At 38.5% G+C, this 26,042-nt stretch overlaps 1 protein-coding gene across 35 annotated transcripts in view; it reads left to right on the forward strand.

Moving 5' to 3' along the window:
- MAP4K4 (mitogen-activated protein kinase kinase kinase kinase 4) overlaps positions 1–26,042 on the forward strand; it is a gene marked incomplete at its 5' end in the record, with an annotated part of 184,358 nt that overhangs the window by 59,763 nt on the left and 98,553 nt on the right. For all 35 annotated transcript variants that reach the window (XM_081264585.1, XM_081264615.1, XM_081264589.1 and 32 more), the window contains one exon: positions 19,873–19,929. In XM_081264585.1, the coding sequence (XP_081120711.1) occupies positions 19,873–19,929 (57 nt within the window). The remainder of the gene's footprint in view (positions 1–19,872; positions 19,930–26,042) is intronic.

The raw sequence follows: 26,042 nt of genomic DNA on the forward strand, positions 1-26,042 counted from the left end.
CATATTGTTGGATCGTTTTTTTAAAATCCCATTTTCTAGCCTATGTCGCTTTATTGGTGAGTGTAAGCCATTAACGTTTAGGGTTACTATTGATATATATGGTTTGTACTTCCGATCATGTTTGTTTGTCTGTTTGTTTATTTATTTAAATTTGGCTTGTTTTTCCTCTTTGATTATTTTACCCCCCTTTACTGAGTTACCTCCCACTGTTGGGTTTGTGTGCTGTTTTTCATTTCCTCCTCTTGTAGTGTTTTGCTCAAAATGCTTTGCAGTACTGGTTTTCTGGCTGCGAATTCTTTGAACTTTTGTTTATCGTTAAATATTTTAATTTCATTGTCAAACCTGAAGCTTAATTTTGCTGGATACAATATTCTTGGTTGGAATCCATTATCTTTCAGCATTTGAAATACGTTGTTCCAGGATCTTTTCGCTTTCAACGTCTGTGATGAAAAATCAGCCGTTAACCTAATTGGTTTACCCCTGAATGTAATCTGTCTCCTTTCTCTTGTAGCTTTTAATATTCTCTCCTTGTTCTGTATGTTGGATATCTTCATAATAATGTGTCTTGGAGTTGGTCTATTATGGTTTTGTATGTTTGGGGTCTTGTAGGCTTCCAGGATTTGGCAATCCATTCCATCTTTCATGCCTGGAAAGTTTTCTAAAATTATTTCATTCAACAGGTTGGTTATTCCTTTGGTTTGGACCTCTATACCTTCCTCTATCCCAGTGACTCTTAATTATTTTTGGATGTTTTGCTCGTAGTTTGTTACCAGCCTTTCTGCGTTGAGTATAGTCTTTTCGAGTTGATATACTTTGTCTTTATTATCTGATGTTCTGACTTCTACTTGATGTAGTCTACTTGTAATATTCTCATTTGAGTTTTTGATTTGGTTTATGGTTTCCTGCATTTCTAGGATTACTAGTTGATTTTTTGCTTCTTGAATCTGTTTATGTAATTCATTTTCAAAGTATTCTTTCATTGTTTGGACTTGCTGTCTAATGACTTCTTTAAGATTACATTCCATCTTAGGTATGCCTTGAGTTCTTTATCTGTCCATTTTTCTGATATCTCTAGGTTCTCCTGTTCTATCGCTGAACTTGCTGTGATGGGGTCGGATCTGTCGGAAACTGGCGATGGTGACGTCAGCTCTCCAATATGGTGGCCACTGGCTTCCTTGGTGGAGTATCCGGTGTGGAGGGAGGGCAGATCTGGACTGTTTCTCTCCCCCGTCTCAAACCCAGAACTCAGCCTGGAGCACTGTGAGGGCACAGTTGTCAGGACCCCACAGAACCGTAGCACCGTTTCTCTGCGTTGCTGGCCCGTCGGCGCGCAGGCTCTGGCTGCGCGGCGGTCCGCTGATCAATCAGCCTGAATATCCAGGTGCACAGTTCACTCACAGTTGAGCCGCAGTAGCCGATCCTCGGGTGTTGAAATTCTTCCTCTAGGTTTCAGTGCACCTCAGTTTTGCTGGACATTCCTAATAAGATAGCTTCTGGCCGTTGTAAACTCGCTAATCACCTGAGCAGTGACGCGGTACACAGGGGTGTCGCACTCTATTCGCTGCCATTGCTCATTTTCCTTTATGTTTCCTCTACTAACAAATAATTTTTTTCAAACTCTGTTAGGTTGCATAGGTTGAGACAACTTTCTACTGTTGAGAGATTTATTGACAATAAATAGGGGACAATGGGCAAATGGTCCAGTTTAGTGAAAAAGCTGCAATGATTTATTTTGGACTTACCTTAGGAAGAGTAAATGAAGAGCCAGGCATGCTTTGCAAATATGTTATTTCCCTGGAAGTCATCATTTAACCTGGTTTTTATTAGAATTTTTTTCATTAGTTCAAAATTGTAAAGTTTATCACTTTTCCCTTAAATGGGATTTCCCCAAGCTCTTCAGTTGTAATTGAGTTTCAGAGGGAGCCTTTAAACATGAAGGGTCTCCCTGTGCCACCTTGTTTTGGTGTCTTTGTGCTGTGATATGTTATCTCCAGAATGGCTGTGACTTTTAACTTTCAACCCTAATCATTTCTTATGAACCTCTGTCTCGCCTTTGGTGAAGTGTCTGTCTCTTTAACCCAGTACCCTCAGGGGCAAAGAGAAGTTCTCATACTTGGCTCTAGACTGCTCTCCTCTGAAAGAGGGATGTTTCTCTATAACTTGCATTAAAGTGGCGTGTATGGCAGGTTAGTGGTCTCAGTCTTCAATTAAGCAGGAAATTTGCTTTAATAATTGCTGTGACAGTTTGGCTTGGTAATACCTGGCTTACAGTGAGGTGAAATGCACTGTTACTTAGACCAGTTATTTTTTTTCACTTGTCCACAAATAAAACCGATTTTTAGTTTTAGTGGCTTAGTATCAGTTGGCATGGTTGTTCTTAATTGTTTGTATACTTCTTCTTTACATGTGGCTTATTACTATCATTACTTAAGCTGCATTATGATTATCTTGCATCCAGTAGTATTTTAATACTATAAAGAGTAGGGAGCCTGTAGTGACCTTTTGGATTTCTCATCCAGTTAGGGGTTGTGCTTTGTCCCTTTCCGAAAGATTTTGTTCTGTTTCCTTTATATTTGACTCCATTGAGCTTGGGAGTTATCTGATCATCACCATGGATGTTTTTTCTTTTAATAGTAGTCATTGCTTTTAGCAAAGAATATAGTGTTGGGTTAGAAAAGACAAAGTTAGCCTTTCAAGGAGAAAGAATCCTTGGGTGGTTTATAACTGTCTTTAGTGTTAATATTTGGCTTAGGTTTGTGCATTTTGGTTATAGTCCTGACATTTTAATTTTGCACATTTTCTCCTAAGTTTAGTATAAACCACATAATCCATTTCTTTTCTGTGCAGAATTTGAGGTAGTGCTGCACACCTCTGTTGTTTGCCCCCACTGCCCCCAATCTGTGGAATGGATTTTTCCTGTTAGTGGACCAGCAGAAGGTAGGGTTGGGTTAGGTGATCACATAGAATTGTTCCATGGCAAAGGGGTGTTTCCAGTCAGTGTCATTGATGTTGGTGCTTCTCAGCCTAAGGGTTTAAGAGCTACTAGTTAGTGTTGGGTGGGAAGATACCCTCTTTTGGCCCTTTCTTGCAGTGTTGCTACTGCTTTGCAGCAGACGGCACAAATGTTTTATTTGCTCTCATGTTCCAGTTCTCAGTGAACATAGGATGTCTGTGGCCACAGTTGGTTTAAGTGTGTTCAAATTCTTCTAATTTAAAGCCATAATATGATTTGATTGTAAAGATAAAAGGAGAAGAATCTGTGAGGGTCTAACATTTTATTTATGTACTCATTTTTTTGATTTTAAGATGAGCAAGAAAATCTTTGCCTTTTGTTTTTACCAAAATCTTGTGCTCATATTTGTTATATAGTTTCTGAATCTTAAAGCATTAAGTTACTTTCTACAGAGAGGTAGAATGTGTTTCAGCTCTTTTCATAATACTTGTACATCTGTGCTGTAAGAATTAGAAGTCATCAGAGTCAGGTCCCTGCCTCCTGTTGCTTATAGACCTTAGTGGTTGTTAAATGAAGGCACAGAGGAGTGACCATGGCAGGTAGAATTTTAGAAAGAAATAAGGATAAGTTAATGGGAATGGTAGAGAATGGAACAGTTATTTACAGTTTTGTGGCTTGTACTTTCATAGTTTATTTGAAATGAACTGGGTTCTCATATGTTTGTGTTATTGTGATTCTTATCACATACGTTTCGAGTCATGATTTTGAACTACATGTTGGGTGTTGTGCATCTAAAATGAAGAAGTCTCGTGGAAATGGGGGATGAACAACCACCCTATTAGCTGATTCATTTCAGTGAGATAGTATTGTTTTTTATTAATTTGTTATATCAGCAAAATAATATTTCATAAACATTTAATAGGAGGATAAACTCATCACTCATATCCTCAGTTACTAAGTTTTGGAAAAAATATATTAATATACTGTGTAGCTTGAACCTTCAAATAATATCATTTAAAATAGTACTAGGTTTAAATTTCACAGAACATTTTTGTTCACTCTAATTTTTTATAGAATGATAACATCACGTAAAACTCTGTGGTAGTGCATATGATGTGATCAGCTACAGCTTGTCTTCCACCTCGCCTCATTTCTAAAATAAATGGTTCTTCATGTTCCAGTATTCTTCTTGCCTAATTTCTGTTGGATTGAATTGAGAAGCCAACCTGAGATTCTTGGAATTACTGCTGTTGTCTTGTATGGCAACCTGCTGAAGGACTCATAGTTACCCCAACAGATAGCTGGGTAGACAACTGTCACCATGTGGAGCCAAATTGTGGTCAGGATCCAGCTGAACTTGAGTTGCAGAAATAGTTCCCATGCTGTCCCCCTCACCCCACTTGCTAGCTTTTAGGCTTTTCCCTGATCAATTCTCTCAATTACCCTTAAAACTACTTACAGCACCATGGCTCCTTTCCTCTATCCGTTTTTCTTAGGCCCAGGTCTTTTAAGTGTACCAACTACCTTCCCTTTCTTTTGTCATTGCTTATTTACGTGTCTCCCTGTGAGCCAAATTTCCTCGTTGATTTCATGACTTCCACTATATTTTTAACTGTGCGGAGGCCACGCAGAATGTAGATAAGTAGTTGAGTTGTACAGGACTTAAAGCACCACTGCTTCTCCTCATTCACATGCTGAGTTGAAGTGCATGTGCTTCAGAATTGTCAGATCATGCAAAGAAGTGGAGCCTATAGTGAGAAGATACCCAGTCTACCCTGCTCACGGTTTATTTTTTAAGATAGAAGCAAAATCCCTACACCGTTTTAGAGTAAGCTTGTTTACTTAAAATTGATGGTTGAAATATAACTGCTGATGGCCTGGATGCTGAAGTCCATGGTGGGTTAGCCAGGTTTCTCGGGGCCTTTCATGTCTCCCTCAGAATATCAAGTTTTCCTGTCTCTGTGCTGAGATTGCTATGTTAGGGTTTAAAAGTCTGTGGGCTCAGTATGCATTGAAAGGATTTGCCTATATAAACATTGTTGACCTTGGCCTCTACTTGGGCATGACCCCAGATGAAGAGGATTGGAGGTCTGTGGACTTGAAACCACCTAAAAATCATTCAGAAACAAATTATTTGTCTTTTATTCACTGGAAGAGCAAATTGTCTCCCCTGGGCTGACAGTCTGGTGTCCCCCATTTTAAACAAACCTTGTTTCTGAAGTTGGAGTTCACACACGTGAAAAAAGATATTTAATAAAATTTCCTTAGACTGGGTGAACTTTAGTTAATGTTATCAAAATTCTTCAAGTATCAACTTAGGAACACAACTACTGATTTAAAGGAGATATAGCTATTGAAATGTTTGTCTGAACATAAATTTTGTTCCTTTTTCAACTGTTGTGATGTCCTTTTCAAAGACCTGAATGAGATTATTTTGCGTGTGCATTCAAGAAAGTATTATTATTTTTTAAAGGTTGCTACTGATTTTTCTGTTATCCACCTAATCAGTAATAATAGTGTGCTTCTCTTTCAGCACAGAGACAGGGGACAAGTAGTGCATAAATCAAATCTTAATGAGGTCCTGTTTGGCAATCATGTTGCCTAGTGTTTTCATCTGTTTTACATAATGTGAAGAATTGTTTCTGCAGTCACAGTAATTATCTCACCTTGTACTGTCCACTGCACTAGACTCCTCACACATGGAGTGTCAGTCCTCATCTTCATTGAGGCTCAGGTGTCTAGGAGGAGAAGGTAATGATGTTACTACCATCCCTGGATTCCAGCCCAGGTGATTGAATACTCTTCTTTGATTTATCTGACTGAATAGTTTCTTTGCATTGGGTTTTCATAAAGTGTCATGGAATACACCTGTATGTTGGTATAGGGTAGTGCTTGTGAATGTCATCAACTTTGAGACCCTTTGTAGTTCTTTGCTGCACACCTTCCACCATCTAGCACTTCCTCCTTGACTGTAGCACCTTGTAGGGATTATGCCTATCCTGGCTTTGATGTTTTCCCAATTGAAGATCCCAAATCTATTGGAGACTCTGAATTACAAGTGTCTTGAATGACAGTGTGATAAGAATAGGAAATTAGAGGGCTGCAAGCGGGGGCAGGGAAGGAAGATAATGCCAACAAAGCAAAATCCCTAAGCGGATGTGTCTGTCTGAGGGGCCTCTCACTGAGCAAACAGAAAAAGACTCAAGGGCCCAGGCACCTCCTAGGTTTTGAATCACTGCTGCTTCCCTTTAGTTTTTTATTTTTATTTTATTAAAAATTATTGTAAAATTGACCTTAGTTTTCTTTTTAGTTCAGTCTGTATGGAGTTTTAACACACGCTTACAGATTGATGAAACCATAGAATACCAAATAGTCCATTACCCAAACACATCTATGTGTGCTTTCCTGGAGTTCAGATTTGGAAGGAATGTCTTGAGTGTGGGAGAGGCTTGGGCTCCCTGTAGGTGGGACTATTTCAAGACCCAGAAAGAGCTTTGGAGGAGCTGAGGGATGGTGGAATATGGGCAACCCCTCAGAATTTCTCCAGAGGCCTGTAGTTCACTCCCAGACAGGCCTCAGGACTTTCCAGCTAGGTGTTCTTATTTACTTTATCATATTTCTATTTTGCTTATTTATCATTCTAATGGAGAACTTACTAATGAACTAACTTAACTTCCTTCCTGTTGGTTGAAGGCATTCATGGGTTTTGTAGTATTTTAGGACTTCACAATTAATCTTAACCCCCCGGTTTTCTGTGTATTGTTGACTCAGTGGTTTTGCAGGGCCACACTATACAGTGTAGCAGGTTGAGTTCCTGGGGAACATTGGCCTGTACCCATAAGGAATAAGAAGAGTGTCTGGCTCTGGAGAGGAGAAGCCCTATTCACCCTAGAGGCAAATAAATCAATTCTTGGGTCATTTTTGGCCACCTTCATTTTATTGTGTTTCCTATAAAGAATGTGTACCTCACTAAGTTTATCTTTGAATGATCTGTTGAAGTTGGAGAACTGCCTAGGTGGACTTGCCTGGAAGCCTCTGAGAAGTTAAGGTCACCACCGGGGAGGTTTAAAGATTGTGCCTCCTGTTTGAGATTGTTTGTCTGAATTTACAAATTGCTGAATAGATTACTCACACAAGCACCAATTGGCTCCTTGATTATTCATTGAAAAACCATTTGCTGATTACATACTGCTTGCAGGCCTGGGCTAGTGCTGGGGCTGGGAACTTAGAAGCTAGTAATTAGTGATTTGCCATCTGGGGTTTTTTTTTTTTTTGTTTGTTTTGTTTTGTTTTCCCCTTCTTCCTTCTTAAAAAAGAAAAAGAAAAAAATCTTGCTGCTTGATGAAGAGAGGATGACCATACCTCCCTTTGCCCGAGGAAGTCTTGGTTCACAACTGCTGTCCTTGTGTACTTATTATTAGTGACATTTGCTTTCAAACATTCTGTTTGCCTGGTGGATTAGTATGGCCACCCCAAGGGGTAAAGAGGTTGAGTACTTGTTTGGCACTTACCAGTCATTGTTTATGTTGGAGTGTTCTGGCCTCTGCTCCTTGGGCTTCTCCCATAGTCAGGGCAACACCTGTTTGTTTTCACAAGTCCAGGAGATAACCATACATTTTATTAGCTGCAGTATAATGCTGAATTTACTGTAACAGGTGATCCACAGTAGTGTTGTTTTGGGGGGCTTGCAATGTTTTTTGGAGGAACTTGGGTTTGTGTTATGTATTCTGAAGCCTATGACGTTATTCCCCATGGGGCTAGGGTTACAGATATTTTGAATTATTCACGGGGGAAATTAAGATGCCCAATCCCCACTTCTAGTGATTTTGATCCAGTAGACCTGGGTGAGACCCAAGCATATTTAATTTGAGACAAAGAAAAATCACCCAACAACAACAACAACAAAAATCTCTTCCAGTGACTGTCAGTTGTGGTTTGAAGAACCACAGTTATTCTCCAGTGGAGAACACTGGGCCTGTGCCTGGCAAGTGCATATGCCAGCATTCTGATGGAGTTGTGGGGTAGTGCTGAGATCTGCTGTCAGCTCAAGGTGAATGGCTGTCCATCTTGGCTTTACACGTTTTTTTTTTTTTTTTTTTTGGCCTAGCCTGGAGATGTAGCTTTAACAGGTTCATTTTTTAAGAGAAATTAGAAATCTGGATTTTAAAAATGTGCAACTTCCAGATTTTTGGAACATTCAATTTAAAAAAAAAAATAAAGACAGAATGCAACCTCCACCCTCATAAAAAATACTATGGGAACTGTGATGTTCAATTTAGTCAGTATTACCAGGGAGAATAACCCTATTGTTAGTGTCTAGAGAGTGGTTTCTGACTGTAGAACTCACAGAAAGTATCTTAATAAGATGCCACAGTAATTTGAAATGGGAGAACTGCAACCTATAACAAACTGATAGAGGCCATTTTTAATATGGCTCTATTAATAGTTTTTGTTAGTATTATTCAGTAGTTGAAATGTGTAACCTCATAGCCTTCATAAATTGTAATATACAATGATGTGCACTATAAATTAAGAATTTTATTGTTAAGTTAACCATCCCCCCTCCCCACTTTCTTTTTCTATTGTCTGTACAGGATGAAGGGAGATACTGCTTTCTTTGCAGTTAGAAAATGCTCTGTCAGTATGGAATTCAGATCTTAACTTTGAGTGTGAATTTTACTTGAAAGATGACTACTGAAGAACAAATATATAGTCAGGCTGTGGATGGAGAAATGGGGCAGATCTCTCTCTCTTTTTTTTTTTTTTCCTCTATTTCCGTGTTTTCTATGGAAACATATTTTAAGAAATCTATTTTTTCATTTTATCAATTTATTTTTTTTTTAAACCTGTGCTTTTTGCCTTTTGTAGCCTTTTCTGTATAACCCAACATTGAACTTTGCCAGAGGTGGTAGCCAGTGTTGGTTGGGCATGTCTGGAGACGGACCGTGCCTCTTTGCACAGCTGCCTGCAGCGCTGGGTTGTCCTTTGGGCTCTGTCTACTGCTGACGAGAGAATGGAGCCACATCACCATAGTTGAAACTTTTACAAAGCTACTGTAATGCCATAGAGCAGCAAAGGTCATGGAGCTAATGTGGCCCACTCCTAAGTGCCTGTGAGAGTCTTTTTGTGCAGATTAATTCTGGCTCATAAGGTCCAGAATGACCAGAAGGACAGGTCATCACTTCCATCTGACTTCTGCCCAAATGATAGGGTATCCTGACTACCCAGTATAAACAGCATCCTCTTCACCACTGCCATTCTTTTTCCATTTTGCCCTGCCACAGTTTTTTCTGTAAGTTGTGCCCCCACCCCCCAAAGCCATCAGCATTTATGGTTAAAAGAGCAGAAGGCGTATGTATTTGTTTATTGCTTGTGTTCCCCTCCAAGAAGCAGAACACTGATTTCTCCATAGTGACTATTCCAGGGCCTGGTTATTCAAAATATTGGCCTGGGAAGTAGACCTTAGAACCATGAACATTGTATAGTGAGATGTCACACACTTCTGAGAAGTTGAGAGACTTGTTTTGGGTCATAAGTCTATTTTGTGGCAGAGCGATTTACTCAGATGATCAGAATTTACTTTTAATATTTTCTATGTATTTTGGAAAAGTAAATTTTGGTGGTCTTATGACTGAAAGAGTTCAAATTTGTCTCACATTTCTGTAGGGTGAATTTTGATGCTTATGGCTATGGGTTGAAGAGGGTGGCTTTTTTGGAGCCCTCTTTCTAGATGGGTAACTTTGGGCTACTTTTCTAATCTCACAGAGCCTTCTTCCTCTTTCTTCTTTGTATGTAAGGTTGTTGTGAAGACTTCTTGTATAATGTATTAAAAGTATTTGTACATTTTTATGTGCCAGGCACAGTAAATAAATATATACTTACTAAACTATTTGTTGAAAGAAAGACCATACAGTGAATACTTTCTTATCACTTATTTGGGAAGTAGAAGGAGAGGAGGAAACTGAATGATAGAGGCAATCATATACGTGGTGAGAATTTCATCTTGCCTCTTGTTTCAGTCATGTAAGGTGGAGTGTGGGCTAGAACGCAGAACAGTAGTGCTATGAAACTGCCCTTTATTTTACTTACAAAGTCTTTCATTGTGATCTTACTCTGAGAAAGCTATAACGGATGTGTACAATTCAAAGGAATCAGTTATATAACACTGAGGAAATACTCATGTGTTTTTATGATATGGTTCCTCATAGTATGTCATGAATTTTAACAAAAGAACTTTGAGGAGGGAGTTTTCTGTTTCAGATATTGAGGCAAGAACTCTATTTCCGTGTTTTCTATGGAAACATATTTTAAGAAATCAATTTATTTTTTCATTTTGAGCAAGTTGAATTCTCTATGGAAATCATGGCATGAATTTGCATGAGGATGCTTTGACTTTAAAACCTGAGCTGAGGGTAAGGGTGCATCATTTCTGGCAAGGGATCTGTGTAATGGCACCTCAAAGGAAAATTCTTGTTTCTTATTTACCTTTTTTTTTAAAAAAAGGATTAATGCAGTTATGAGTAATAAATGAAATATCTTATGAATATTAAGCACAATCAAATGAAGAGTTCTAAACACCAGAAGGAAATAAGCACTATCCTCCTGCTACCTGCAGGGAAGGATTATATCCTCCCAACCTTTGCCAGTGCCTATAACAGCAGCAGAAGCAGATTACAGATACTAGTTTAAAATTGTGTTTAGAAATAGTTTAGGGAGACGTGAACCTGCCTAAGAGTTCTACTTTATATGAATCATGTGAATACATCTAGGTTTAAAGACAGTGCTGTTTCAGTCAGCTTAATATGTTGAGAAAGAAGAATTTAATTGACGGTTAGGTTGTTGGCAGGTACTGAGGTGGATCAGCAGCCCAGAATGGAATCAGATTCCCTTTCATCACTTAGTCTCTTGACTTTTGATTTGTGTCTGAAAATTTGAACTTTTTTTCTCTAAGCCAGAGAGTTGAGTTCTCTTGAGTGCATTAGTGATGATTAAAGTGATGTTTCAATATTGGGATTATGCTATGGATATAATTCCAAAACAAATGTACCTGTGAAGTTACAAGGGAGAAATGTAGAGAAACTTCTTGAGTGAAGAGAGGGGAACTGTACAGAATAGTTTTGTCTTTCATTCTGCGTCAGTGTTGCCATTATGATGAAGGTTTTTATTCAAATTCACTGAATCATTTTTTTTTCTTTGTCGAATGCCTTCTGAGGTCATGTGCTCTGGCTGGCTTCATGATTGTTGGCATGGTATAGCTGTGTCTGTTACATTTTTGTTGCATCTGGGGTTCCATAGCTGATCAGTAGGGAAGCCCATCCACATTGGCATCCCGAGCAATTCCTTCCCATTGGTCAGTTAGTTACCTTTTATTTGGTATTAGCTTCAGGAGTATTTATTCTTAATGTATTGTGACAGTCATAAAGACTAAATTTCAGATTTATCATGATCAGATTTACTAAGTAAGTACTTATCTGTTGAGTGTCACATGCTGTGACTCATAGTATGTAAAATATAATAAGTTTGCATAAAGAATGGTGAGGTTTTTTTTTTCCCCATGCTGTTAAGTGTTCTTTTGCTGTTTTAAACTTAAATTGCTGAACCTGCGGTCAATTGGGCTTTTCAAATGAGGGGAAGGAAAGACGATTGCATGTGGGCAGTAAATGTTAGTGATAGCTGCTGCAGAATGTGACATTTCCATTGTTTTAGATTTAATAAGAATACTTTCCAGTGCCTTCTTTTTCTCTATTGAAAGAATGTATGTACTAATAAACCTTTTTTCTTTCCTTGTATTTTTCTGGACCCTTTACCATTGTTGCTTTTAGATTTGCCAGTCTTCTCCTTCAAACATAGTTCCTCATACTTGATATTATAGTTCAGACTGCAGGGCTGTTGCCTCCCTTGAAAAGCACACTGACCTTTTTCATGCAGCTTTACCAGGTATCTTTAAAAAGTAGCTGCTCTTTCCTCTCACCTAACCCATTGCAAAGCCAAATCTGCTCTTGCCCCGCTTCAAGGAATTACTCATAAACGCTCGCGACAGTATTTCTTCTCTTGCACCCTTTCATTGTGTGTTCATCTAAACTCTCTACACTTCTATAATACAGAGGTGATTTTTGAGTCAGTGATAGCTCATTTAACTGGGTCTTAGTTTGCTGCCTGCTCCCTCCCTCTATCCGTTCTAGAACACAGCTGTAAATGACAGAACAAGCAGGCAGAGCCCAGATGACAGGACCCTTTGTACTGCGTGATGTAATATTCCCTGAGGCTGTCACTTAATTGCAAGGATTAAAATTGATGTTCATAGTGATTTTTTTTGAGCCATTAAGAAAAGCATCTATAATGTATTCAAGATTTTAGGGTTTAGAAAGATTTTTATCCAGATTGGCTCCTTAAAAAGGAAAAGAAAGATTTGTTGCATAATTTACTTATCTGCTCATTCATCTGTGCAAAATGATGACTCATTTATTGGGGAATGGGTGGTAGCATTAGGTTAACTCATACCATATTGTCCATTTTTGATTTTTCCTTTTTATCATTAGTCTACACATTCACTGTGATTGAGGCATAGTTTTCCAGATGTAGCTCCAACCCAAGGAAGGTATAGTTTTGTATCAAGGCTATTAATTTTAAACTCTTGAGGGACTAAAGCTCTGTCTTATTAAATCACAAGTCCTGACTGATTTTATAACACATTTTCCTATGCTTTATTTATCTACCTGCTGATCCATGACCCTGGTCAGGGAAGGGAGGTCCAATAGATAACTAGATGTTGATTTTAATAAGAAGTAGTAGTCACAAGGATGAACTGTGTAAAATATGACCTTACTTCAGACATGTTCTGCACTTTGGAGGCCAGTGATTAGAACAGCACATGGATCAGTGGGCTCATCTTGCCTTATTCTTGATCTGTTGCAGGGAGATGTTTAGAAAACCAAGCTCTTTCCCCAAGTGCTCTAAGCAGACTCTCTCCTAAGTTAATGACATGGATCCTTATCTTAGACAGCTCATGGAGTGCTGTCTGGATAATATGTCTTCCCCCTTCAGTAATTTTGGATTTTTCATAGACTCTTCCTGGAAAACAGCACTCATGAGTGAGGCTTGTGGTTTTGGTGTATACAATTCAGAACCAGTTAAGCAGGTCTTTGCCCTTTGGGGTCGATGGAAAGAGTGGTCAGCAGATTGCCTGGTGTTGAACTCATGCCATTTACCACATGCTTATGGAGGTTCCATATTTGCTATAAAAATAAGGAAATTCAGAAGGGGGAGTGGATTGGAATTTTCAAGTTGAGCTATGAGTATTCTGGGTAAAGAATTAATAGGCCAGTTTTGGTTTAACTATGAGGTATGAATTATGGTAGCTTTCTGGGTTTACATTCTCATGTATAAAATCACCTTTTTATTGAACCATATTGTATCCCTATCTTTTGAACTCCTGAAGTCTTGTAACTTCAGGGCAAGAGTTAGGTGTTTTTCCAGAACACATAGTTGTCCTTCTTTAGAATTTACTTGGTATGAATCTAACATTCACATACCCCAAATCCCCAGATTAGATCTAAAAATTGGATATATTGTTGTATTGTTTTTTTGTACCAGGGGTAGAACCCAGGGATTCTTAATTACTGAACAACACCCCCAGCTCTTATTTGTATTTTATTTAGAGACAGGGTTTCACTGAGTTGCTTAGAGCTTTGATAAGTTTCTGAGGCTAGGTTTTGAACTCTGATCCTCCTGCCTCAGCCTCTTGAGCTGCTAGGATTATAGGCATGTGCTTGGCCTGCATATTTTGTTTTAATTAATACTCCACAGTCTGAAGGGGAGATGAGAATTTGTATTTGGCCATTTTCATACACTCTTGAGGAAGTAATTTCCAAATCTAGAGAACATGTGAAATTACTAGACTGATTTTTAAAAGTCAGGATTTCTGTATTCCACTTACATAATACTTAGATTGGGTCTAGAATGGAAGTTTGCAACATGGATGAAAATAAGTGATTTTGGTATTGGACTTGACTTGTTCACTAGAGAAAGTTAACCACCACTCCTGTAAACTTCTTCCTTCCAAAATATAAACACCACTAAATCAACAAAACACCACTAAAAAGTTAAGGAACAATGATCAAGAAACATATTTTCCAAGTTGGATGCGAATGAGAAGCAACCAGGCTAGTTCCCCTCTTGAAACAGGTGCACACCCTACACACTAGGTAGAATCTCTTCTTCCAGTGTTGTGAGGGAGACTAGTATCTTCTTGGTTAAGTGTAGTGTATGACAACCTCCACATGTCCCTCCTTGTCCTCAGAGAGGTGATTTGGTTGTGTTACACTTCTAGTTATGGGTAAATCATTGTGTTCTCCCTTTTCCTCCTGGCCTGTTGCTTCCTGCATTACTGTCCTCTTCTAGAAATTAGGAAGGACTATAAATCTTGAGGGATCCATGTCCTCTCCTTTGATGATCTTCAAGTAATATCTCCTTAACAGTCCCTTTGGCCCTTCCTGTCAAAATAGCACTGTCATGTTTCCTAGGTGCTTCTGTGCCTGGACACATAGTGTGTTTCTTCAGATAATGTCCTTTGTATGTGTGCTTGCACTTAAACACTCCTCCAAATTACAAGCTCCTTGAAGGCTGGTGCCTTGTTTTATCATCTTGCAAATGTAGGGCATATCCTTTGCATTGGTGAAATGCAGTTGGTTTTCAGCTTGATGAGATTTGCATTAGTAGGCTTTGCTGGTAAGCAAACATAAAGCCAATTTCAGGAAGTTAATCTCTGAAGTTTTTTGTTTCTGATTAAATTCAGCAAAAAAGCAGTTTGATCTTTAGTACTCATTGAAGAAAAATTTATGATGGGCTAAAGGTGGGAGCAAACAAAAGCCCCTTATCAGTTTTAGAAAGCCATGGATGTGTGACTCTGAATGTACCCATATATGTCTTTGGGTTCCCTGAGGAATTCCTGTGGGGTTCAGGCCAGGGGTTGAAAATATATTTATATTGTTGGTTAAGATAATGTCATGTTGATAAAATATTTGTTGAATAGTGTACTTGGCAGTTCCTATATAAGTTGGTTAACTAGGACTTTGTGCCATTTCTATGTAAGAGTGCAAAGCCTAGTATAGGGAGTAGGTCTGGGTATGAATCTTGGGTTGGTTAACCTAACCCTCTCCAAACTTTGGTTTCTCCATTTTATAAGATGAAGACAATGAATACTTATTGAGTTGTGTGAAGAGTACAGATTTTACATGGAGAATGTCTGCTCATTAAATGTCTCAAGTGGGCCTTCCTGGTGCCTGTATTCTGTTCTTCCAGCCCTATCTCAGTACGGAGTGCTTTCAGGTAACAAGGCCAGGCCCACTGTCATTTAGGCTTAAATGTGCCTCCCTCTGGGCTGTTGAGGGAGGAAGACATTTTTATTCCTAAGTTATGTGTTCACTTACCTTACATAGTGTCATAGTAGAATTTCCTTCTGTATTATCCTATCCATTTTCTCTCTGCTAAATGAGCCACCAGAGCTTTATGACTTATGAGGAAGGACTAGCTTCAGGTAGAAAGCACTTTGAACAGAAACAGTGCTACATTGCAGTGTACTTCCTTGTTAAGGTGTTAGGGGAGGATACTTGAGGGAAGGCTGAAGGATGAGTGCTAAAACTACTTGATAGAGTAGTTAGTATGGGACTGTTGGCGGAATCATCCTTTAGGATTGGAGTCCTAAATGAAGGGCTTTCATTCTTGGGTTCAGTAACACCTCCTTTATGTTTCCTCTTAGTGTGAACAAAACCTCCAGCATTTGCTTCTTGATGGACATATTTAATCATCATATATATTTTAATGGAGTTATCTAATACTTGGTGAAGGTAGAGGATTTAAGAAGATGGGGACATTGCTATGTTTTTCTCTTGAGATTTTAAAGCTTCTCTTAAATGCTGTTCCCTCTGCCTGTAGGCTCCTTGAGGGTCTGGGACAGACTTCAGTGGAGGCAGAAAAGCTGCCACAGTGCCTGCATGTTAAAACCACGTGGCATGATTTATCCTGGAACGTGTATTTGCAAGTGCAAGGTGGCAATTTTGACTTGGTTAGAAATACTAAGAAGAGTTGAAAAATATACCATTTTCTTTAGTTTGGAACTCTGCCAAAAAGTTTTCTTCCTAAAAAAGAAACATTCATTTTCTCAAAATTTAAAAACTAAAAATGAATCAAAAGCCATGAAGACTGCTTGATGAGGGGGGTGATTCTGGTTACTGTGAGCCTGTCAGACTTTCACGAAATAGTACTGATGGAGTCAAAACTTTTAAGTCTAGATCTTATTATGTCTCCCTTTGAAAGCATAGAATGGAAATAACTTAAGCTGTGTCTTTAAAAACAAAACAGTTGATAGTAGCAATTTGACAAGTTGGTAGAAACAGTGGGAGTTCATCTCTTGCTTTTCATGTGATCATTGCTGCCATTGTACCTCTGGGCATATCACTTTTTTAATAATGAAATTGATCCACAGTTTCTCACCTGTGGACTAGGTTAAGGACTTGCTTTGTTGCCCTCCTAGAGATTTTCAGAATCCATTGAAAAAGTACGTATGAACCGTATTTGGAGACTTTTCATTCAGTGTTTCATAAATGCACTAATGTTTACACGGTATCACTTAAATAAAGCAAGCCAAGAACCTTTAATTCCTGCTGTCTGGCATTTTATAACTCTGGATGGGCCATCTGCTACTGGGTAATAGGACAAGAAAGTTGAGTTCATAATGGATGTGTTAGGAATGCATATTTACTACTGAAAAAGTCATTTTCTGTTGTATTTTAAAATGTGTACGTACAAGAGAGAGAAAGACCCTGTTACTACTTAGTGCGCAGTCAGTCACTCCATGTGCTAGTTAGATGTTTCAGTGACACAGTGCTGGATCCCAAGTCAGGTAATGGAGTGTGATCATTGTTCATCTGTAGAGAGCAATACTGTGGAGGTTAAAATGGGGTGATGTAATATATGTACAGCCTGAAACTTCAGTGTATCCTTAAATTGCCAGCACAGTGAAGTCTGTTATGTTTATTTTTTCTTCAGGCAGGCAGTACAGAGGAGGGCCATGCATTATAGATAATGGGATGCCAGGAGAGGCATGGGTATAGTCTTCCGCAATGGGTGGGTCAACCAGATTTGGCACATGGGTCACCCAGATTGGGCACATTTGTTTGTAGCTCATCCTTGGGTTGGAGGCAGTCAGTTAACTCTCTTTTGGGTAGTGTTGAGTAAATCAGATACATTTTTATCCTTTAAAAATGTTTTGGTTGTAGACTTCTAGGCTCATAATTATGATAGTAATATTCAGTAATTCAGTCTGAGCTTTAATTTTTTTGGGGGGTGGGGTCAGGCTGTTTTGCTGGCCATTTTGTTTACTTTACATAAAGGTGGTCTAGTTCACTTGATAAATTATGACTTGTGGTTTCAAATTTAGAGGTTTGCTTTTTTCTCCCTAGTAATTAGAATAGCATGCTATGTTAGTGCACCATAGCTGCCTCTGTAATTGGCCATGCCTTCCAAAAATTACAAATGGTCCTAAATTAACAAGGTGCAAGGTAGTTGGAATCTTGGGGGTTGGGAAGGAATTGGCCATGGGCCTTTTATAAGAGGGACAAGGACACTCAGCTGAGATTTCACTGTGTGCCAGGCCAGAGTGGCCAGGCTTTCCATACTCTTCTCTACTGCATCTATAGCCTGGGCACCAGGCATCTGAACACATTGAGTTTTGTAGCAGTATTAGGAAGTTCATGAAAGTTAAGCAGCTTCCCTAAGGAAATATAGTGATGGCTTGAGGAGGAAGGAGAGGCGCCTGAATCCCATGTTCTTTTTTCACTAGTACTTTTATTGTTTCTTAGGAAGGAGCAGGATTATTAGATTTCTTGATTTGAATTTAAATTTAAAAGTGGGACCTAATTTGGAGACCTAGTGTGTATTAACAAAGATTAATGCCTTTGCATGATCTTACTTTTGTCATCAAAATAATTGATTCATTACTAGGTCCTAACTTATAATTCCTTAGTAAGGGAAATTCATGTTCTATATTAAGCAAATGCTGAGTGAATTCACAAATCTGAGCTTTTATGCCACTGTCAAACTGCTAAGATATGAGAATACACACTTGCATTCTTGAGTTCAGACATAGAGGAAAGCCCAGATGATTTTCTAGTTGCTCCTTATGGTGATGTCTATGCTAATTTATTTGGAGAAAGAGAGAGAGAAAGAACGATAACCACTAAACAAACATCTGGAGAAGATTTTCATAGACCTTGGATTTTTTTGACTGTAGGGATCTTAAGTGTTACCTTGTCAGAACAACCCCACATTTTACCTAACACATTCCCAGCATTGTGTAACTACCTCTCAAAAAGAATGGGGCTGGGGCTGTGTGCTCAAGCGGTAGCATGCTCGCCTGGCATGCTTACGGCCCGGGTTCGATCCTCAGTATCACATACGAAACAAAGATATTGTGTCCGCTGAAAACTAAAAAATAAATATTAAAAAAAATTTCTCTCTCTCTCTCTCTCTCTCTTAAAAAAAAAAAAAAGAATGGGGCTGGGGTTGTGTGTAGCCCAGCGGTAGAGCACTTGCCTAGCCCGTGTGAGGACCTGGGTTTGATCCTCAGCACCACATATAAATAAATAAATAAATAAACAAACAAACAAACAAACAAACAAACAAATAAATAAATAAATAAATAAAATAAATAAATGTTAAAAAAGAAGGAAAGCTAGGGCAACTCATGTGACATTTTCCCCCATCTCTTGATTTCTGTTAGTGAGAAGTTTGCTTTAGTCATTTGGAAATAAACCCACTGAGGTTTTGAGAGCTGATATATAGAGATGATCTTTTTATCCCTTACATGGAAGGTATCAGAGGATTATTTAGTACGATATGCTCTTAAGTTCTACTCTTTCTTCTTGGAAACAAATAAATCATAATTTGGCTTCATGATTCAGTTGCCATAGTCATAGGAGCTGTGTGATACTGTGATCGGTTGAGGGCATCAGTGTCTGGCCACATTTTATCCTGGGTTGTGCTTGACCACTGACCACATGCCGTGCCTTTTTCTTTGCACCTTGATTGTACACCACAACCTAATGCTGCAACTAACATTGTTGTTCCACTGTTAGAAGTGGCACCCAAGGCCCACCCATCTGGGACTTGCCAGGTCACAGTTACTGACACTACTGGTTGTCTTACAATGTCGTTTTCATGTAGTTGCTTTTTCCAAGTTTTAACTTGAGTTCTTGCATAAGTTCTCCAGGATAAATGGAGAATTTTCCTCAGGTTTGAAATAAAAAATTCACTACTATATTCATCTTGAGACCACAGAGAGACAGGCAGCCTCTTGGGATTTCTTTCTGTTTTGCATTTGTTGTGGGACCATTTCTGTTGAGTCTTTAAGAGGTTCATGCTCAGGTATTTGGTTGGCTCTAAGTATAACTCTTATGAATATTGAAAAACAAGTATTAGGAGTTCACCAGGAAAAAGTGGCAGGTCTCTATTTCTGACATAAAAACAAGTGTCTGGGCTTTTGATCTTTTTTATTTTATTTTTTTTAAATTTTCCATGTGGAGTATTAAAAAGGAAAAAGTAGTCAACCTATCATGTTGAAGCATGTTATTTAAGTTGCTTGATTATAATGATATGCAAATTAAATATAGATGCACCACTTTTTAAAAGAAAGAAAGTGAAGAAGGAAGGAATTAATGCTTTTATCAGAATTCATTTGTTCTGTTTGATGTCTTTTAAAAACATGATTGTCTATATTAGAAACTCTTTTCTATTGGAAAGCATAGGACTGTTTCATCACTTTAATTAATCAGCAAAACACAGAAGATTTGTTGAAAAATTTAACCATTCTGTTTTAATGACTGTGCAAAACTGTGCTGATCAATCTTTTCTTGGTTTCCCAGGGTCGACATGTTAAAACGGGTCAGCTGGCAGCCATCAAAGTTATGGATGTCACAGAGGTAAGACTGGATCACATATTTTAAAGGAAAACCCACCAACATAAGAGTATTGTTCTGTTTGAAGATTCTGATTACTGAAACAAATTGCCCTGGTGTGACATTGTGAGTTCATAGATCTTGTAGCAGACCTGGTGACTTAAATTGTTCCAAATGGTTCCTCTAGATAGTAGCATTTGCTTAAACACACACACACACACACACACACACACACACACGAGTGATGTCATCTTTGGCAGCATATAATGGACCATAATTGGAAACATCTTCTGTAATGGAAAAGAAAAGATTTGAGAAGGGATCATGGAGGTCACATGAACAAGAAGATGGAGGAGTGTGGGATGGGGAAAAGCTTCTCTAGGGTATTAGGCCACATTTGTATCATTTCTTTTATTTTTAACATGGGGGAAGAAAACAGAACCAGCCAAGTTCCCAGAGGTTGGAAAACAGAAACATCTGTTAGAATGCTGAGCAGATTGTTGGCAAAATTTAGTAGCAAAAAATAGTTATTGGGATGGTTGCATGAGGATTTACTGTGCAGTTTTAGATGGGAAAGAGGAGAATTTAACTCAAACAAAATTGAGTGTGTGTATGTCCCTGTCCCTGTGAGTGTAAGAGACAGGATCTCACTGAGTGGCTTAGCACCTCGCTTTTGCTGAGGCTGGCTTTGAACTTGGGATCCTCCTGCCTCTGCCTCCCAAGTGGCTAGGATTACAGGCATGTGCCTGCGCCTGGCTTAAATTATTTTTATCTGTACACTCATATTGCTTCTGATTTGCCTAATTATCAACAGGATTGAACACTGGATCTCATAGATTCTAGAAAGAATTAACTAGCAGCTTTAGCAATTTAGAATAGCTTTAAATCAAGCCTAATTCCTCAAATCTGGGGTCTTCCAAAGGTGATGATTGCTAATAAACTGATTTGTTTGGTGTGCTCTCCAGTAATCTGGAGAGTCCTGTGGCTGCCTCCTACTATGCTGATCTTCACATCATGAAGTATTTTTTTTTTTTTTCATCAAAGAGGATACTAGAGACAAACAAACAGACAAAAAAGCAAAAAATGCTGTTGCTTGGTGAATAATCTAAAGGTTCTCTAACAAATTGTGATAAGGACTATTGTGTTGAGTTACAGTGGTACTGTCTTGGCATGCAGCTCAATGGGAAATTAGATATTTTCCAGTTAAATATGGTTTTAAGATTATTTTAAAGAGTGGTGAAGAGCAGTAAATTCTTATTGTAATTTAAGTACAGTAGTTGAGTTATCTGTGAAGTGCCATCTATATGCCTGAAATGATCATTGGTACTTTCCTATGAAAATCTCTGTTTTAGTCAGCAATTTTGCTGCTGTGACTAAACCAGCACAATTGTAGGGGAGGAAAAGTTTACTTGAGGGCTTATGGTTTCAGAGGTCTTAGTCCATAGAAGGCTGGCTGCATTTTCAGGGCTCGAGATGAGGCTGAGCATCATGGCTGGAGAGTGTGGAGGGAGGGAAGCAGCTCACATCTTGGTGATCAGAAAGCAGAGAGAGACCCCAGTGTCCAGATACAAAATATATACCCCATAGCCATGCCCCCAGTGAACCACTTTCTCCACCCACACCCCACCTGCCTCCAGTTACCACTCAGTTAATCTCATTAGGGATTAATTCACTGATTAGGAGGATATAACCTAATCATTTCTCCTCCAAACCTTCTTGCATTGTCTCACAGTGAGCTTTTGGGGGACACCACATCTAGACCATAACAGTCTCCATTCATGTCATGGTATATATTTTACTGCCTTGAGAAATGGTGGCACTAGAGCCTGCATTTTTTTCCCCCCATATTTATTGACATACTTCTTGCCCTGTTTACTGGCAGACTTGTGGGTACCATTTTTAAATGTAAGCTTTGGAGTTTTAATGAATTGAGAGTTAAGTTTCTTTCCTAGGGTGCCTTTAGCCTGTGCTGCTGCTTCTAACACTGCTGTCGTGGCCAGCCAGTGAATGCCCTCTTTTACATCTCAGGTGTAACCCAATAGGCCCAAAGCCTGTAAGCTGGCTCTGATTATAAAGTGCAATACATAGTAGTCAGTGTGGAAAGAAAGTGTGAAATGTATGAGAGTATAAAGAAAAAAGTAGTTGCTTATATTTCCCTGCCTTTTGACAGTCTTTAGTGGTGCTTTGGTGTATTTTCTTTAGACCATATCTCTGAGTGTAGCTGTAAAGTACTTCATATTTGCATGTGTAATAGATGGTTTTGCATTTCATGTGTCCTTAGATTCCCTCCTCCCCTTAAGAACTGGAGATCAAACCTAAGTCCTTATGCAGGTGAGCTAGGCAAGTGCTCTACCACTGAGCTACAGTTGAGTTGTCTACAAAAAGTATTTCCTTACCTTATTTTAAGACAGTGTTGGGCAAATGGATAATACAAGTATTTTCAGGACTCCTTAAAAAAAAAATAATGGAAAACCCATATGCTCAGGTGAAATGAAAACCAGATAGTGACTTTTAAAAAAAATAACAAAAATTAAAAAACAAAACCAAAAAACCCCCCAAACCCAAACCCAGTCAACCTTTTAGCATATTGGCCTCTCAGTGATGCTTCTTGTGTGCTGTTTTTCATGCAGTGACTTCTGCCATAACCTGTGGCTCAGGAAAGACCCAGAGTAAGTGTTGATTATGGATAGAGGACCATGTGCAGCTGGCAGCTGGGAAAACATGCCTATCCTAACCCTAACCCTATCCTCCATGGCAAGGGCTCCCTGGCTGTTCTTGTGAAGTTGTGGGCCTTGGTCTGACTGGGAAAGAGATTTTACAGCTGATGCTTGTGGTTATAACTCCAGCAGGAGGGGCTGTTAGTAAGGATTTGCATGATGAAGGAGGATTCTGCTTTGTTTTTGATTTCCACTCAGTTTCGTCTTAGGAGCAAAAAGATACAAATACTTATTCTTGGTGTGTGGGGGGGGGGTAGGGATCAAAAACTTGTTCTGACTCGGGTGAAATAGAGAGGCTAAGTTAGCAGGCTCAGAAGGCAAGAAGAATTGCAGGCGTGGGAAGTTGAATGGCAGCTAACTTCCCAGCAGTTAGCTGTTGGCAGTGTAAATGAGCTGTGCTCTCTGGAACTGACTTCAATTGAATGCAAAAATGTGATCCCTCTTCACTAGTGATTATGTGAAAAATCTGGAAACATAACCAATTGAGAATTCAGATTCCACTTTGGAGCGAGGTGACATGAGACCTTAGTAGCAAACTTAGTGGTCTAGAAGTGAGGCATTTATTTGTAAATGTATGGATCTCTTCACATTTCCTTTTGTTCTTCACTAGTATTAAGAATTGACTAGGACTGGGGTTGTAGCTCGGTGGTAGAGCACTCAGCAGCACATATAAACAAATAAAGGTCCATCGACAACTAAAAAATTATTAAAAAAATAAGAATTGACTAGGATTTTTAAGGATTGTTTTGAAGGAAAGCATGTCTTTTGATTGGCTTTTGGGATAAGTTTAAGGAGCCAGTTAGCAATACATTCAGACTGGATGATACTAGCCCAACAGGTCTGTAATGTGTGTTTTGTTGAATTATAGATTCACAGGAATTTGCAGAAAAATGTGTAAGAGAGTCCCACGTGCCCTTCACCCAGTTTACTCCATTGATAGTATCTTGCATAACTGTAGTACATTATCATATTTGGAGTACATGCATAAAACAAAGCAGAGCAGGTGATTGCTTTTATAAACTAAGGGTTTCACTGGGACTCCAAATTAGGCCGCTTCATTACACTTTGTTTGTATGTCTTAGGACAAAGACAGAGGTGGAAACCAACTTTGGTTCAGTACACAGAGCCTATTTAGATTTCCTCAGTTTAACATGTACTCATTTGTGATATGTTTTGAGGGATAGTTGAATTTATATTCTTTTTGTTTGTTTGTTATGGGGGGGAGGATACTGGGGATTGAATTCAGGGGCACTCAACCACTGAGCCACATCCCCAACCCTGCTTTTTGTATTTTATTTAGAGACAGGGTCTACATTGAGCTGTTGAGTGCCTTGCTTTTTGATGAGGCTGGCTTTGAACTTGTGATCCTCCTGTCTCAGCCTCCCGAGCTGCTGGGATTATAGGCGTGTACCACTGAGCCCAGCAGTAATTTATATTCTTGATAGTTTTTTCATTTCAGTTCTTATGTCTTAATGTTAAACATTTATTATACATAAATGGCTATTATATTGTTCCTTTTACTTTTGAGTTAACATTACTTTCAGTTAACCTCTAAGATTAAAAACATGAATTAACTAGACATTAATGGTGCCTATTTGGGGTTCATAAACTCTTTGAGTAAGGCATGTCTGTAAGGATAGAATTTTATTTTGTGTTTTAATAACATTTCTCCAGCTTTTTATTATGAAAATTTTCATAATTACAGAATTGTTGAAATAATAAACAATCTCTACACTTTACTTGAATTCAACAATTGTGTTAAAATTTTGTTTGAGATGTATGTGCTATATATGTTGTTGTTAAAATTACCAGTGCCATCATGATACTTGATCTGTAAATACTTAAACCTGCCCTCTTAAAATAGACATTCTTTACATAATCACAATTCTAGAATTTCATTCTAATATTCAGTCTACATTCAGATATCCTTGATTGTGCCAAGAATATTTTTATAGCTAAGTTTTTGAATCACAGTCTGATCCGGGTTTGTGCATTTCATTTGGTTATGTTTTTTTTTTTAAACTCATTTTTAAGCTAGTAATGATTCTTAGTAACCCCCTTGCCCTGGCCTCCCCACCTTTTGTGTGTGTTAAAGAAATGGACTTTTGGGAGAGCCCAGCCAATTGTTTTGCAAAATATCCTGCATTCTGGATTTGTCTAATAGTTTACTCATGTTACATTTTAACTTGTTCCTTTTTCTCCTGTATTCCTGTAAACTGGAAGTTAGGTTGTGAGGCATGACTGGATGCAGAATAACTATTATTTGTCAAGAACACCTCATTGGTGATTTTAAGTATTATATACTTAATTATCAGGGACTTATCAATTCTAGTTCCACTGTTAGTGAAGCCAAGTTTGAATGTTTGCTTGAAGAGGTGAGTACTAGGTTTCTCCACTATAAAGGTGCATCATTTGCTTTATACTTAATAAATAATTTCCAGGGTGATACATTAGCATGGTGTGGATATTCTGTTCACTCAAAGCCTTTTAACTAATGGTTTTAGCAATTTTTTGATGACCCTTGCCTGGGTAAGTTACTATTGCAAAAGGATGATTTTTCCTGTTTTCTGTATGTATTAGCATCACCCATTGGACCTATTCCACCCTCTCCTGTCTTTTCTCTTTACCTGGATATTGCTATTAGACATGAGCAGTTTTGTTCATTCAGTGTATTAACTCAATTACAGTTGTTGTTGTTGTTATTATTATTATATAGTCACATTTTACCAAATTAGGCAGTGGGTTCCTTTGACATGGTCCCAGTGGGTTCCCAGTAGAATCTGTAGCCTTTTAAGTAGATTAATTTTTTTTTTTTAAAGAGAGAGTGAGAGAGGAGAGAGAGAGAGAGGGAGGGAGGGAGGGAGGGAGGGAGGGAGGGAGGGAGAATTTTTAATATTTTTTTTTAGTTCTCGGCAGACACAACATCTTTGTTGGTATGTGGTGCTGAGGATCGAACCCGGGCCACACGCATGCCAGGCGAGCGCACTACCGCTTGAGCCACATCCCCAGCCCCATTAAGTAGATTAATTTTGAGTACTACCTTGTGTTTTGATAAAACAGATCATTGAAGCTCACCTGCTACAAAGGGGAAATCTCTTGTTCTGAGGAGCCTTACTTCTGCTTAGTAGGAAATGTAGACACCAATATCTGAATCTCGTTTGCTACACAGGTATTACTGCTTCTAGGCCCTTTGAGAAGACAGAATTATGAAATACACTTATTCTAAAAACTATTTTTCTCTTAATTTCTTTCTTGTCTATCTCCTGTGTTTGTTTTTTCTCTTAGAAAAAAATTGATTTCTAATAAAAATAATTTGCTCATTTAGGCTTCAGTGAACATAAAGTCATTTCAGAATTACAGTAACAGTTACCACTAAAAGTTCTCTTTACCATTAGAATGTTTTCTGTTAAGGAGATTTAT

This window comes from Spermophilus citellus (genome assembly GCF_964194105.1).
Source record: "Spermophilus citellus genome assembly, chromosome: 13".
In the NCBI taxonomy this organism is placed as follows: Eukaryota; Metazoa; Chordata; class Mammalia; order Rodentia; family Sciuridae; genus Spermophilus; species Spermophilus citellus.